The sequence below is a fragment of the Balaenoptera borealis genome (assembly GCF_965194805.1).
Source record: "Balaenoptera borealis genome assembly, chromosome: 20".
NCBI lineage: Eukaryota > Metazoa > Chordata > Mammalia > Artiodactyla > Balaenopteridae > Balaenoptera > Balaenoptera borealis.
In genome coordinates, this window is record NC_138879.1 from 59,310,325 (window position 1) to 59,322,534 (window position 12,210).

Consider the following 12,210-nt stretch of genomic DNA (forward strand, 5'->3'; position numbering starts at 1 on the left):
TCTTACATTCCAATAGCCCGTTACAGTTTACAAAGCATTCACAGACCTTTGCTGTGACTTCATTGTGCCGTAGATCTGTAGGTATTTCCTCAAGGGAACAAGTAAGGAAACTAAAGTCCATGGGGTGTGGGAACCAGTAAAACCAAGGTCTTTCTCTAGAATCCTGAACAAAGGGAGCACGTGCTGGGATCAAGCAGTTAAATAATTTACCAAAGAATGGTTAAGACACACTAAAAAGCAAGTGGAAGAGGAAGGATTTGGCTAAGGCAAAAAAAACCAAAGTTTAGGTTATGATTTGTATTTACTCTGTTTTTAATTTTTTAAAGCAATGTCTGCATGTGTTTTTAAAATTTTTAAACAGTATAGAAAGATCTAACATGAAAAGTCTCCTTCCTCCACCACTTCTTTTGTTTTTAAGTGTCTTTTTTTTCTTTTTTTTTTTTTAATTTATTTTTGGCTGCCTTGGGTCTTCGCTGCTGCGCGCGGGCTTTCTCTAGTTGTGGCACGCGGGGGCTACTCTTCGTCGCGGTGCGCGGGATTCTCATTGCAGTGGCTTCTCTTGTTGTGGAGCACAGGCTCTAGGTGCCAGGCTTCAGTAGTTGTGGCTCACAGGCTCTAGAGCACAGGCTCAGTAGTTGTGGCAGACGGGCTTAGTTGCTCCACGGCATGTGGGATCCTCCCCGAACAGGGCTCGAACCCGTGTCCCCTGCACTGGCAGGCGGATTCTTAACCACTGTGCCACCAGGGAAGTCCCTCCCCCACCACTTTCAATTCTGGTAACTCTCCTCAAAGATAACATCCCTACATCCTCCCAGAAAAAAAGTTATGATTTCAAAAATTATATTAACATCTATTTAAAAATCAAAACCAATGAGGTCAGACTAGATGCACCATGTTATTTTCCCCACTTAGTAATGATCTTTCCCCGTCCGTACAGACAAATCTGTGTCAGTTTCCATGGCTGCATACTGTTCTGCTGTACCAAAATCTCATTCTGCAATCAGCACTGGGCTGATACACACTTAGGTATTTCCAGTATTTTACTGTTACAATAATGCCACAACCGAACATCTTGTCCATATATATCGGCATCCTTTTTCAAGTATATCAGTAACGCTAAATGCTAAGCAGTAGAAATCCTTGGTGAAAGATTATATGTATTTCAAATGCAGATAGATTTTACCAGATTGTCCTTGTCATCAGCTATATGTGGTGTGTCCTTTCACCCTTAATAACATCAGAAATTATCAATCATTTTAATGTTTTGGTTTTTATTTTTAACTTATTTTGGCTGTGCCACACAGCATGTGGGATCTTAGTTCCCCGACCAGGGATCAAACCCGTGCCCCCTGCAGTGGAAGCGTGGAGTCCTAACCACTGGACCACCAGGGAATTCCCTCTATCATTTTAATTTTTACTAATCTGTTAGGGGAAATTGTATATTGTAATTATTGCTCTGATTTACATTCCTTTACCTCTAAGTGAGACTTGGCATCTTTCTAGTGGCTATCTGTATTTCCATTTTACGTGAACTACTCTTTTTTCTTTTTTACTATTTTTCTTTTTCTTATTGATTTATACAAACTGTAAACAAGTGCCCTTTGTTACATGTTTTGCAAATAATTTCCTCTTTTTACGAAGGAGTGTTTAATACTTATGTGATTTTTCACCATTTCCTCTATGGTTCCTGTGTTTGTTCCTACTTAGAAAGGCCCTTCCAAGGCCGAGACTACAAGTTGATTCTCTCATGTTTCCTCTTTGTACTTTCATGGTTTCACTTTTTAAAATTTAATCTCTAATTCACTTGGAATTTGTTTTGAGCAGAGGAGTGAGATAGGGATCCAGCTTTATTTTTTCCTAAAAATCCAATCAGTTGTTATTTTTGAGTGAATTATCCGCCTTGATATAAAATGCCGCCTTTATCCTACATGAAATCCTCCAGTGTATTCTGGACTGTCTCCACTGTTCCACTGAAGAGGTTAGTCCCTCGATCACTAATTTTTCAGAAATTTCCTGGTTATTCTTCTACAGTATTTATTCTTCTAGATCAGGGTTTTATCCACACCGGCACTATTGACATTTTGGGCAGGAAGTCCTGTGCTTTGTAGGATATTTAGCAGCATTTCTGACCTCTACCCACTAGATGTCAGTATCACCCCTCTAGTGATGACAACCAAAAAATGTCTGCAGACTTTGCCAGTCGTTCCATGGGTTGGGGTGCAGGGCAAAATCGCCCGCAGTTGAGAACCCCTGTTTTAGATAAACCCAGTATCATTTTATCAGTGCTTCTACTCTCAAATTCCCACTGTTATTTTAATTGTGATGAAAATGAATTCATAGAATAATTTAGACATCTTTGTTTTATTTAACATAGTATACTGACTAAATTTAATCTTTTTTTTTTTTTTTTGGCTGTGTTGGGTCTTTGTTGCTGCCTGCAGGCTTTCTCTAGTTGCAGCGAGCTGGGGCTTCTCTTATTGCGGAGCACGGGCTATACGCACGTGGGTTTCAGTAGTTGTGGCGCATGGGGTTGGTAGTTGTGGCTCACAGGCTCTAGAGCGTAGGCTCGGTAGTTGTGGCACACGGGCTTAAGTTGCTCCGCGGCATGTGGGATCTTCCCGGACCAGGGCTCGAACCCATGTCCCCTGCATTGGCAGGCAGATTTTTAACAATTGTGCCACCAGGGAAGTCCCTAAATTTAATCTATATTATATTTAGTCTTCTTATCCAAGAACCATGTGTATTTATATCTTCTTTTATGTCCTTTAAAAGGGTTTTAAGAGTTTTTAAAATAGAGGCTCTGGTAATATTAAGCTTATTACTAGGTATTTTACCTCTTTTGTTCCTTCATAAATGGGATCATTTCTTACTATCTTTTCTAACTAGTCACTGATAAGAAAACTATTGATATTTTATATTCTATAACCAGCCACACACTGAACTCTTATCGTATCTAATAGATTTTCAGGACATGCTAAGTTTTTTCTCATGATACAACTCTCAGGAAATTCTAAGCATTTTTCTAAACATACAGCGGTATTATCTGCATAAAATCATCATCTTGTATCCTCATTTCCAACATGAATACACTCCTATAGCTCTCCTGTCGCACTGCCTAGGTTAATACTTGCAGAAAAATTTGGTGGTGGGCAACCTTGAATCATTCTTGATTTTAATGGAAACACTTCTAGGATTTCACCATTAGGCATAGTGCGGGCTTTGGCTTGAGATACATATATTTCATATCACTAAAGAAGTACCCATACACTTGTAGTCTACCAAGAGTTTGGGTTTTTTTTGTTGTTTTTTGTTTTGTTTGTTTATTTATTTATTTTTGGCTGTGTTGGGTCTTCGTTTCTCCGCGAGGGCTTTCTCTAGTTGCTGCAAGCGGGGGCCACTCTTCATCGCGGTGCGCGGGCCTCTCACTGTCGTGGCCTCTCCTGCTGTAGAGCACAGGCTCCAGACGCGCAGGCTCAGTAGTTGTGGTGCACGGGCCCAGTTGCTCCACGGCATGTGGGATCCTCCCAGACCAGGGTTCGAACCCATGTCCCCTGCATTGGCAGGCAGATTCTCAACCACTGCGCCACCAGGGAAGCCCCCAAGAGTTTGTTTTTAAATCAGAAAGAGCGTTAATTTTGTCAAAGGCATCTTCCATCTCTATCGGGATGACCATATGGTTTTTCTTTTTTAGTCTATTAATATTGTATGATGGATTATATTCCCAAATCTCCTATTAAGCCATTCTTGGATGGCGTAAATCCACTTGGTTGTGATGTGCACTATTGTTCTTTTAATTTCTTGTTAAATCCTACTTGCTAATATTTTCATCTCCCATTTTTGCATCAGTATTTGAGAGTGAGGTCAGTCTGTTAGTTTTTTAGTGGTGCTTTGTTAACTCATTTATTTGTTTATTTATTTATTTATTTTTGGCTGTGTTGGGTCTTCGTTGCTATGCGGGCTTTCTCTAGTTGCATCGAGCGGGGGCTACTCTTCGTTGCGGTGCGCGGGCTTCCCATTGTGGTGGCTTCTCTTGCTGCGGAGCACAGGCTCTAGGCGTGCAGGCTTCAGAAGTTGTGGCATGCGGGCTCAGTAGTTGTGTTGCGCAGGCTCTAGAACACAGGCTCAGTAGTTGTGGCACGCGGGTTTAGTTGCTCCGCGGCATGTGGGATCTTCCCGGACCGGGGCTGAAACCCATGTCCCCTGCATTGGCAGGTGGATTCTTAACCACTGCACCACCAGGGAAGTCCCTTTGTTAACTTTTAGAATCAGTCTTAGGCTGCCTTGATGAAAATAAGTTGTACTTTCATATGCTGTATTTTACAAACCAAATGTGGGGACTTCCCTGGTGGTCCAGTGGTTAAGAATCCTCCTTCGAATGCAGGGGACACAGGTTCGATCCCTGGTGGTGGAACTACGACCCACATGCTACGGGGCAACTAAGCCCATGAGCCACAACTAGAGAGCCCAAGTGCCGCAAACTACAGAGCCCACGCACCACAACCAGAGAGAGAAAAACCTGCACACCACAACTAGAGAGAAGCCCACGTGCCACGATGAAGAGACCGCACACTGCAACGAAAGATCCCGCATGCCTCAGGGAAGATCCCACATGCCGCAATTAAGACCCGACGCAGCCAAAAAAATAATAAAAGAAAATAAATCAATAAAAATTTTAAAAAATAATGAAGTGTCAAGTTTAAAAAAAAAAAGTAAAACCATTATGTAGAAACACAAGGCCATTCCCCTGCATCCTAGAAAAAAAAGCCACATATATTCTTCACAGATTCAACATTTTGAAAACTAAATAAATTAAAATACACCTTTGGAAAGCTAATCTGGATTGTGATATTTTATGTAACAGTGCAAAAGTCACAAGTAGCCTACCATTCACCTCCTGTTATAAATGAGTAATGTCATATTTCAGCTGTGTTCCCACCTTAGACAATTGAGCAGTACATTACTATTATTAATTGAGCTGCATTGTGAGTTAGACCACGGAAAACTTAGCTTTCTTATCTATGTGCTGCAAAAGAAAATGAAATACATTCTCCGATGTTTTAAGTTTCCTATACTCTGGACTCAAATATAATGGTTTAAAAAAAACCTTTTCGAAAGAATGAAATTAGAACACTCCCTCACACCACACACAAAAATAAACTCAAAATGGATTAGAGACCTAAATGTAAGACTGGACACTATAAAACTCTTAGAGGAAAACATAGGAAGAACACTCTTTGACATAAATCACAGCAAGATCTTTTTTGATCCACCTCCTAGAGTAACGGAAATAAAAACAAAAATAAACAAATGGGACCTAAATGAAACTTAAAAGCTTTGCAAAGCAAAGGAAACTACAAACAAGACAAAAAGACAACCCTCAGAATGGGAGAAAATATTTGCAAACGAATCAACGGACAAAGGATTAATCTCCAAAATATATAAACAGCTCATGCAGCTCAATATTATCCAAAAATGGGCAGAAGACCTAAATAGACATTTCTCCAAAGAAGACATACAGATGGCCAAGAAGCACATGAAAAGCTGCTCAACATCACTAATTATTAGAGAAATGCAAATCAAAACTACAATGAGGTATCACCTCACACTGGTCAGAATGGGCATCATAAGAAAATCTACAAACAACAAATGCTGGAGAGGGTGTAGAGAAAAGGGAACCTTCTTGCACTGTTGGTGGGAATGTAAATTGATACAGCCACTATGGAGAACAGTATGGAGGTTCCTTTGAAAACTAAAAATAGAATTACCATATGACCCAGCAATCCCACTCCCGGGCATATACCCTGAGAAAACCATAATTCAAAAAGACACACGCACCCCTATGGTCATTGCAGCACTATTTACAATAGCCAGGTTATGGAAGCAACCTAAATGCCCATCGACAGATGAATGGGTAAAGAAGTTGTGGTACATATATACAATGGAATATTACTCAGCCATAAAAAGGAACAAAATTGGGTCATTTGTAGAGATGTGGATGGATCTAGAGACTGTCATACAGAGTGAAGTAAGTCAGAAAGAGAAAAACAAATATCGTATATTAACGCACATATGTGGAACCTAGAAAAATGGTACAGATGAACTGGTTTGCAGGGCAGAAATAGAGACACAGATGTAGAGAACAAATGTTTGGACACCAAGGGGGGAAAGTGGAGGGGGGTTGGTGGTGGTGGGATGAATTGGGAGATTGGGATTGACAAATATACAATAATATGTACAAAATCGATAACTAATAAGAACATGCTGTATAAAAAAATAAAATTCTAAAAAAAAAAAAAGATATGCAAAGATATAAAATGCCATTTTTCTCGATATTATTTTTTGTTTTTGAAAATTTTTCATAAAGATATGGTAGTTATGTTAACATGTAATGGGTTTATTTTTATTTCTGTTATTTTTAAATGAATTAATAAATCAATATTTTTAAAACTTAAAAAAAAAAAAACACCTTTTCGGTTTCTCAAAAAGAACTAGTCACACTGAGAAAGCCCAGGGGTTCCGGAGGCCACTGGTATCTAGACGACTCTGAGCAGCCTTCCGAGAGGATGTTCCGGCTTCCACAGGGCCCAGGATGGATGCTGTGCCCCTGCCTGTGCCAGGGACCTATGCACTGACTCGCTCATCTGACACGCGGAGCACCACGAAGACACCAAGACAGCCCCAGGGCCTGCACCACCCAGCCTGGATCTCCAGGGACGCAACACGTGCTAGGTGATGGACAACCAGAGGGACCGGGGAAGCACAGGCCTCCCCACGGCCTCTCTGTTTCCTTTTGTGGATCATCCCATCTCCTGTTGTGGGAAGTTGTCGCCTGAACCAGTCCTCACTCAGAGTAAGTGCTCGGTACGTATCTGATGGGGAAGGAGGCCTGAATGCCCGAGGTGCTTTCAAATGCACAAGAAAAGGCCCACCTGGGTCCCTCTGACCTGGCTCCCTCCTGCCTGGGTCCCTCCCACCTGCGCCCCCCCACCTGGGTCCCTCCCACCTGTCCCCCCCGCACCCGCCTGAACCCCTCCTCCCTGAGTCCCTCCCACCTGCCCCCCCCTCGGGCCCTCCTACCTGGGGGGCCCCTCAGGCGGCTCTCTGCGAGTTCGGAGACGGCCCCGGACGTGGACGTCTTTTTCAGCCGAGCTGCCCCAGAAGCGGCGGCACCTCCTGGCTTGTTGAGCGTGTCCTCACTGCTGGCCCGCTTGAGCTGGGAGAGAGGTGGATGGAGAGAGAGAGGGTGAAGAGACGCGTTTTCGGGCTGGAGCGCTATAACCCAGGAAAGCACCGAGCAGGCCCGCCTGCCCAGCAGCTGAGGGGCAGCGATGGCACCTTGAGTAGCAGGAAGGCGCGGAGGGAAAAGCGCAAAGCACACAAACCCGCGATGCCCTCCCAGGGCACAGTGTGATCCCCCATCACTGTTTCAGAGATCGGTATAAGGCTGCGGGTGGTTACTACCCATCGTTCACACGTCAAATAATGAGGTTTTCTTTTAAAAAAAGTTAAAAGGCTGGGAACTGATGAAGAAAGAACTGTGTGGTACACAGAAGTCAGGATAGGGCAACGCACAAGAAATGCAAAGACTATAAAAAGCAGCACAAACACATACGTCTGGAGGAAGCAGGGGGAAGAGATACAAAGATCTGAGCATCCACGTGTGCGCACCCCAAGCACTCCCGTGCCCCCAAACACACACCGCCTCCGAAGGGAGAAGAGGGACTTTTGTGGGGGCCAGAAGAAGGCTGTTAGGGACCCTTGGCTCCTTTTCTGCCTTCTTCCCTGGCATGGGAGGTGCAGAACAAATATTTGTTGAAAGGTACTGAAGCGTAAGGGGGGGACCCCGCCCCGAAATGAGCTCACGCGCTGGCCCAGGTAAATTACGCTCAAGGTGAAAGAGAAAACCCACAAATAAGTTCTCTCAACCAGTGTGAGTCTCCGCTAAAGAACACTAATTGTTCCAGAAGATGGAGGCAGGCAGATGCCACCACAAACGCGCCTGACATCCTGGGAACCAGCGTGAAAACGCCCTCAAATCAACCGGGACGTGGAAGCAGCAGCCTGGCCCACCACATCGGCCAAGGGCCCTGCTCCATCCCGCTTTGCTGGCTCTGGGGTCACGTACTGAAGGTTAGGGGTCTAGATATTTGCACAATGCAAAAAAAGCACGTCCACCTTTGCAGCATTTAGATTTCAGGGTGTTGCGACATATCCCTCAGAATGGCTTGAAAGAGAAGAGAAATACCAAGTGCTGGTGAGGTTGGGGGGCAACTGGAACACTCCCCGTCTGCTGGTGGGACTGTAAACTGGTCAGCGCTTTGGAAAACAAGGAGGATTCACTAAAGCTAAATATTTGCACCCTGTGATCCAGCAAACACACTCAAGCTCTACACGCTCCTGAAAAGAATGTTCGTAGCAGCTTTATTTAGTACAGCCGAACCTAGAACAACCCAAATGTTCTTCAACAGAAGGGGTAAATTAAATAGTGGTGCAGTATACAATGGAAACCACGCAGCAATTTAAAAAAAGAGTTACCGACACAGTAATGAATGGGTGGGTCTCACATTCATTATGCTAAGTGAAAGAAACCAGACACAAAAGAGTATATTATGCCTGGTTCCATGTAAGTGAAGTTTAAGAATGGACAAAACCAAATGATGGTGACAGAAGTCAAAACAGTGGTTCCCTCTGGGGGAGTTACGGACTGGGAAGGAAACTTCTTGGGTGCTGGCATGTTCTACATCTTGCCTGGGTGATGGTGACACAGATATAAGCACACGTAAAAATTCAATGGGCTGCACAGCTAAGACTGAGATTAATGCACTTTATATGCTGTTTTGTAAGTATGTTGTGCCTCACTAAAAAAGAAAGAAAACTGGAGGATGGGTTAAACCAGGGGCAAAGCCCTGGTGCCACCCTGCCAATTGCTCGTCTAGGGTTTTCCCTCATTGTTATTTTTGATCGTGGTAAAATATACATAACATAAAATTTATCATTTTAACCATTTCAAGTGTACAGTTCAGTGGCCTTAAGTACATTACATGGTTGTACAACCATCACCACCATTCAGAACTTTTCCATCTTCCCAAACTGAAACTCTACTCCTTAAACACTAACTCCCCACAGCCTACATTTTTAAAAAGGTGGTAAAAGTCTAAATATTAGCCAAGCAATCCTAGTCAAGATCTTTAACAAATGATTAATGTTTAAAACAACCAGTTAACATTGACAGGATAATCTGCGTGCACACGCTTGCAGTTTACTGGATGTAAATGTAACCACACTGAACAGCCAACAGCATAGGCCACCGCAGCTTAACAAAAGGGATGAAATACGACAAGGGTTGACGCAGAAATACCTCAACTGCCTTCTTACACGGACCCCATGATTGTTTTCCTACCTCCCATTTCAGAATAATAAGGGTCCCTGCCCCCAAGCTCTCCAGCCTCTCAAATTATCCGCCAGGTCATCAGTGTAACAAGTATTTAGTACTGAACGACAATAGCTCAGGATGTCAGCACCATTTCCTCAACAGAAAAGAACTATTGTTCACTCTGCCTAGAAGCGTGCCAGGGGCTTCCTGGGTCCCCACAGGGAAATCAATTCTGATTTTAGACTTTGAAAACACCTCAGAGGAAACACGGAAGGGAATTCTTAACGTAATTTTGCAAATGATATGCTCACGGTTCTGCTTTCCTCTGTCTGGTTCTCCGACATTCCTAAAATCAGTAAGTCTGACGCAAAGAAGCGCGGAATTATCAAACTCTGCAGCAAAGGCCCAGAGAGCCAAGGCTGGGTCTGCAAACCAGGACAGGGCATCCACCAAATGAGAGGTCCCCCACCGGGCCAGAAGTGAACCGGCCTCCAGCCATCCCACCCTGGCCCCCATCCCCGCCCGCCCCGGGGCATGGTCTCGGGTACAGCTTGCCCCCGGCCCCTTCCCATAGAGCTTGGTTCTTGGTGAGATGGCGGGCGAGGCAACAGAAGGCAGGGGTGGCAGGTGGGAGGTCTCTGCCCCAGGCTCAGGGCTGGAGGGTCTCCAGTGGGGATTTAGCAGTGCGTAGATGCTGTAGCTGAGGGTCTGCTTTTGTTCACAGGGGCGGCGATGCAAAAGAGGACTTGGGATGTGGGATTTCCACATATGAGGTGCCCAGCAAACCCATGGGAAGCAGCCCACATAGTGGTTAAGGTGTGTGCCTGTGGCTCCAAGAGAGGCTGCTGGGGACAGACCCTGCCTCCGCCTCTTCCTACCTGTGTGATGGGGGGAGGTGCTGAGGGCTTCTCAATTCTAAAAGGGAGAAAATAATACACACACCTCTAGGTTTCTGACCCTAATTAAGAACATCAAATAAGAACAATAAATAGCAGCCATCACCATCATCACCATCACCATCATCACCATCACCATCATCACCATCATCACCATCACCATCACCATCATCACCATCATCACCATCACAATCACCATCATCACCATCATCACCATTACAACTGTGGGAACTCATCCAGAAACTTCCATCTTTGCTGTCTGAAAGCTTTCCTGGTGCTCCTTCCACGATGGTTCACTGGGCTGGTAGCCACGGCAGCACCTTCATACTCACAAACAAAAGTCTGGAACCAGAGCATGGGGTACTGTTATGTATTAGAAATCAGTGACTGATTGGCTGCTGGGCAAGTTATTAAATAGGGACTCAGTTTCCTCACCTAAAAAATAGAAGAATTTGATTCAATCATCTAAGATCCTTCTCACCTACTAAATCCTAGTTGTTATATTAGATTTTATTTACTTATTTAGGCTTAAAGAATTTGTTGGTCGGGCTTATTGCATATTGTATCAATGTAAAGCTTTTGCTCAAAGCACAGGTACTATAACGATATGACAACAACAATACCCCAGGCTCTGGGCTTATAAATAGGAGGGCGTGCCAGCCCCGTCATGATCCTAGACTAAGGCTGCACTCGCCACCCCCATCCGCTTACCACCAGCAGTGGCTGTCTCTGACCCTTCCTTCATCAGAAACACCGGCACTGCCAAGGCACCACGGTAAAAGCCAAGCGTTGTAGTGACTGACTTGATCTAACCTCGTTTCAAACACGGTGAATTTTGACTATTAATCCTAAGGCAGACTTTACATTCATTCCACAGACAATATGGAAATGCCGTGATTAATAATCTCGGGTCTGGATGAAACAACATTTCACACCAAAAGAATGTGATTCAGGGAGGTCCTGAGAAAACGCCCTTCTCCCCCACCCTTTGCTCTTTTGCCCCTTTTCCCCCATCCCTAAGGTGTCCTGTGGGATATGGGGACCATCTGAAATATCAGCTGCAGCTAATAGTTTAAAGGTTCAAGGGCGCTTCGGCCATTGAACAGCCTTTCATATCTGATTTCATCTGACTGCCTTCCGTCCAGATGTGAGAGCCAGGAAGAAGTGGGCCGGGAGAGTCGGGTCCCGGGGAAAGAACTGAGGCCATCCCTTCTGGGCACCATCATCCCAGGGAGCCCAGAGCAGCCCTATGCACATACCCTGGGGAAGAGAGAGAGAGAAAGGGGGAGCGGGGCAGGAGCAGAGACCCTGGGACTCCTCCCCTCTCACCACGACCCCTGGGGCTGCTCCCACCGTCCTGGACACTGTGATCCGGAAGGCCTACTGCAAGCTGGGCGTCCATCCTCAATACACACGGTGTACTTAGTCCACAGGGCCAGGCTGCACGCGTGTCAAAGCGGAGCAGGCAGGCCTGTGCTCTGAGTTAACGTCCAACAAAGGGGCTGGTTCCTGTGCAGTGACTCAGAAAACCAAGACGGGAGAGGCGGGTGGCCTCCGGGGAGAGAGGGAGCGGCACGTGGGACCAGGGCAGGACCCTCCAGATTCCCCAGGTCTGCAGCAGTGATAAGGACTCAGACTTGGTGAGCTGACAACGGGGACACCCATGTGCCTGCAGCCAGGGGAACCCTCCGGCTGGGGCTGCGCTGGGGAGAGCCCTCTGCGAGCAGGACCAGCGGAGGCACCTAGGGGAGGCGGAAGGAGGGCAAAGTCGAGTTCTTGCTTTGAAGACACGGAGGACGAGGCTGTTTGCAGGGTCGGGGGCAGAATTCAGGAAACGGACGGGAGCTGATGACACGGGGCAGCGTGGGTCCGTCTAGGTCCTTTACCCACAGGTTTCTTGTCATTCAAACCACAACTCTGCCGTGTTGGACATGAGAAAAC

The 12,210-nt window shown here is 45.3% G+C and overlaps 1 protein-coding gene across 4 annotated transcripts in view; it reads right to left on the reverse strand.

Moving 5' to 3' along the window:
- Positions 1-12,210, reverse strand: part of SPECC1 (sperm antigen with calponin homology and coiled-coil domains 1) — a 253,018-nt gene that overhangs the window by 164,059 nt on the left and 76,749 nt on the right. For all 4 annotated transcript variants that reach the window (XM_082374046.1, XM_082374044.1, XM_082374045.1 and 1 more), the window contains one exon: positions 7,078-7,213. In XM_082374046.1, coding sequence (XP_082230172.1) covers positions 7,078-7,213 — 136 coding nt within the window. The remainder of the gene's footprint in view (positions 1-7,077; positions 7,214-12,210) is intronic.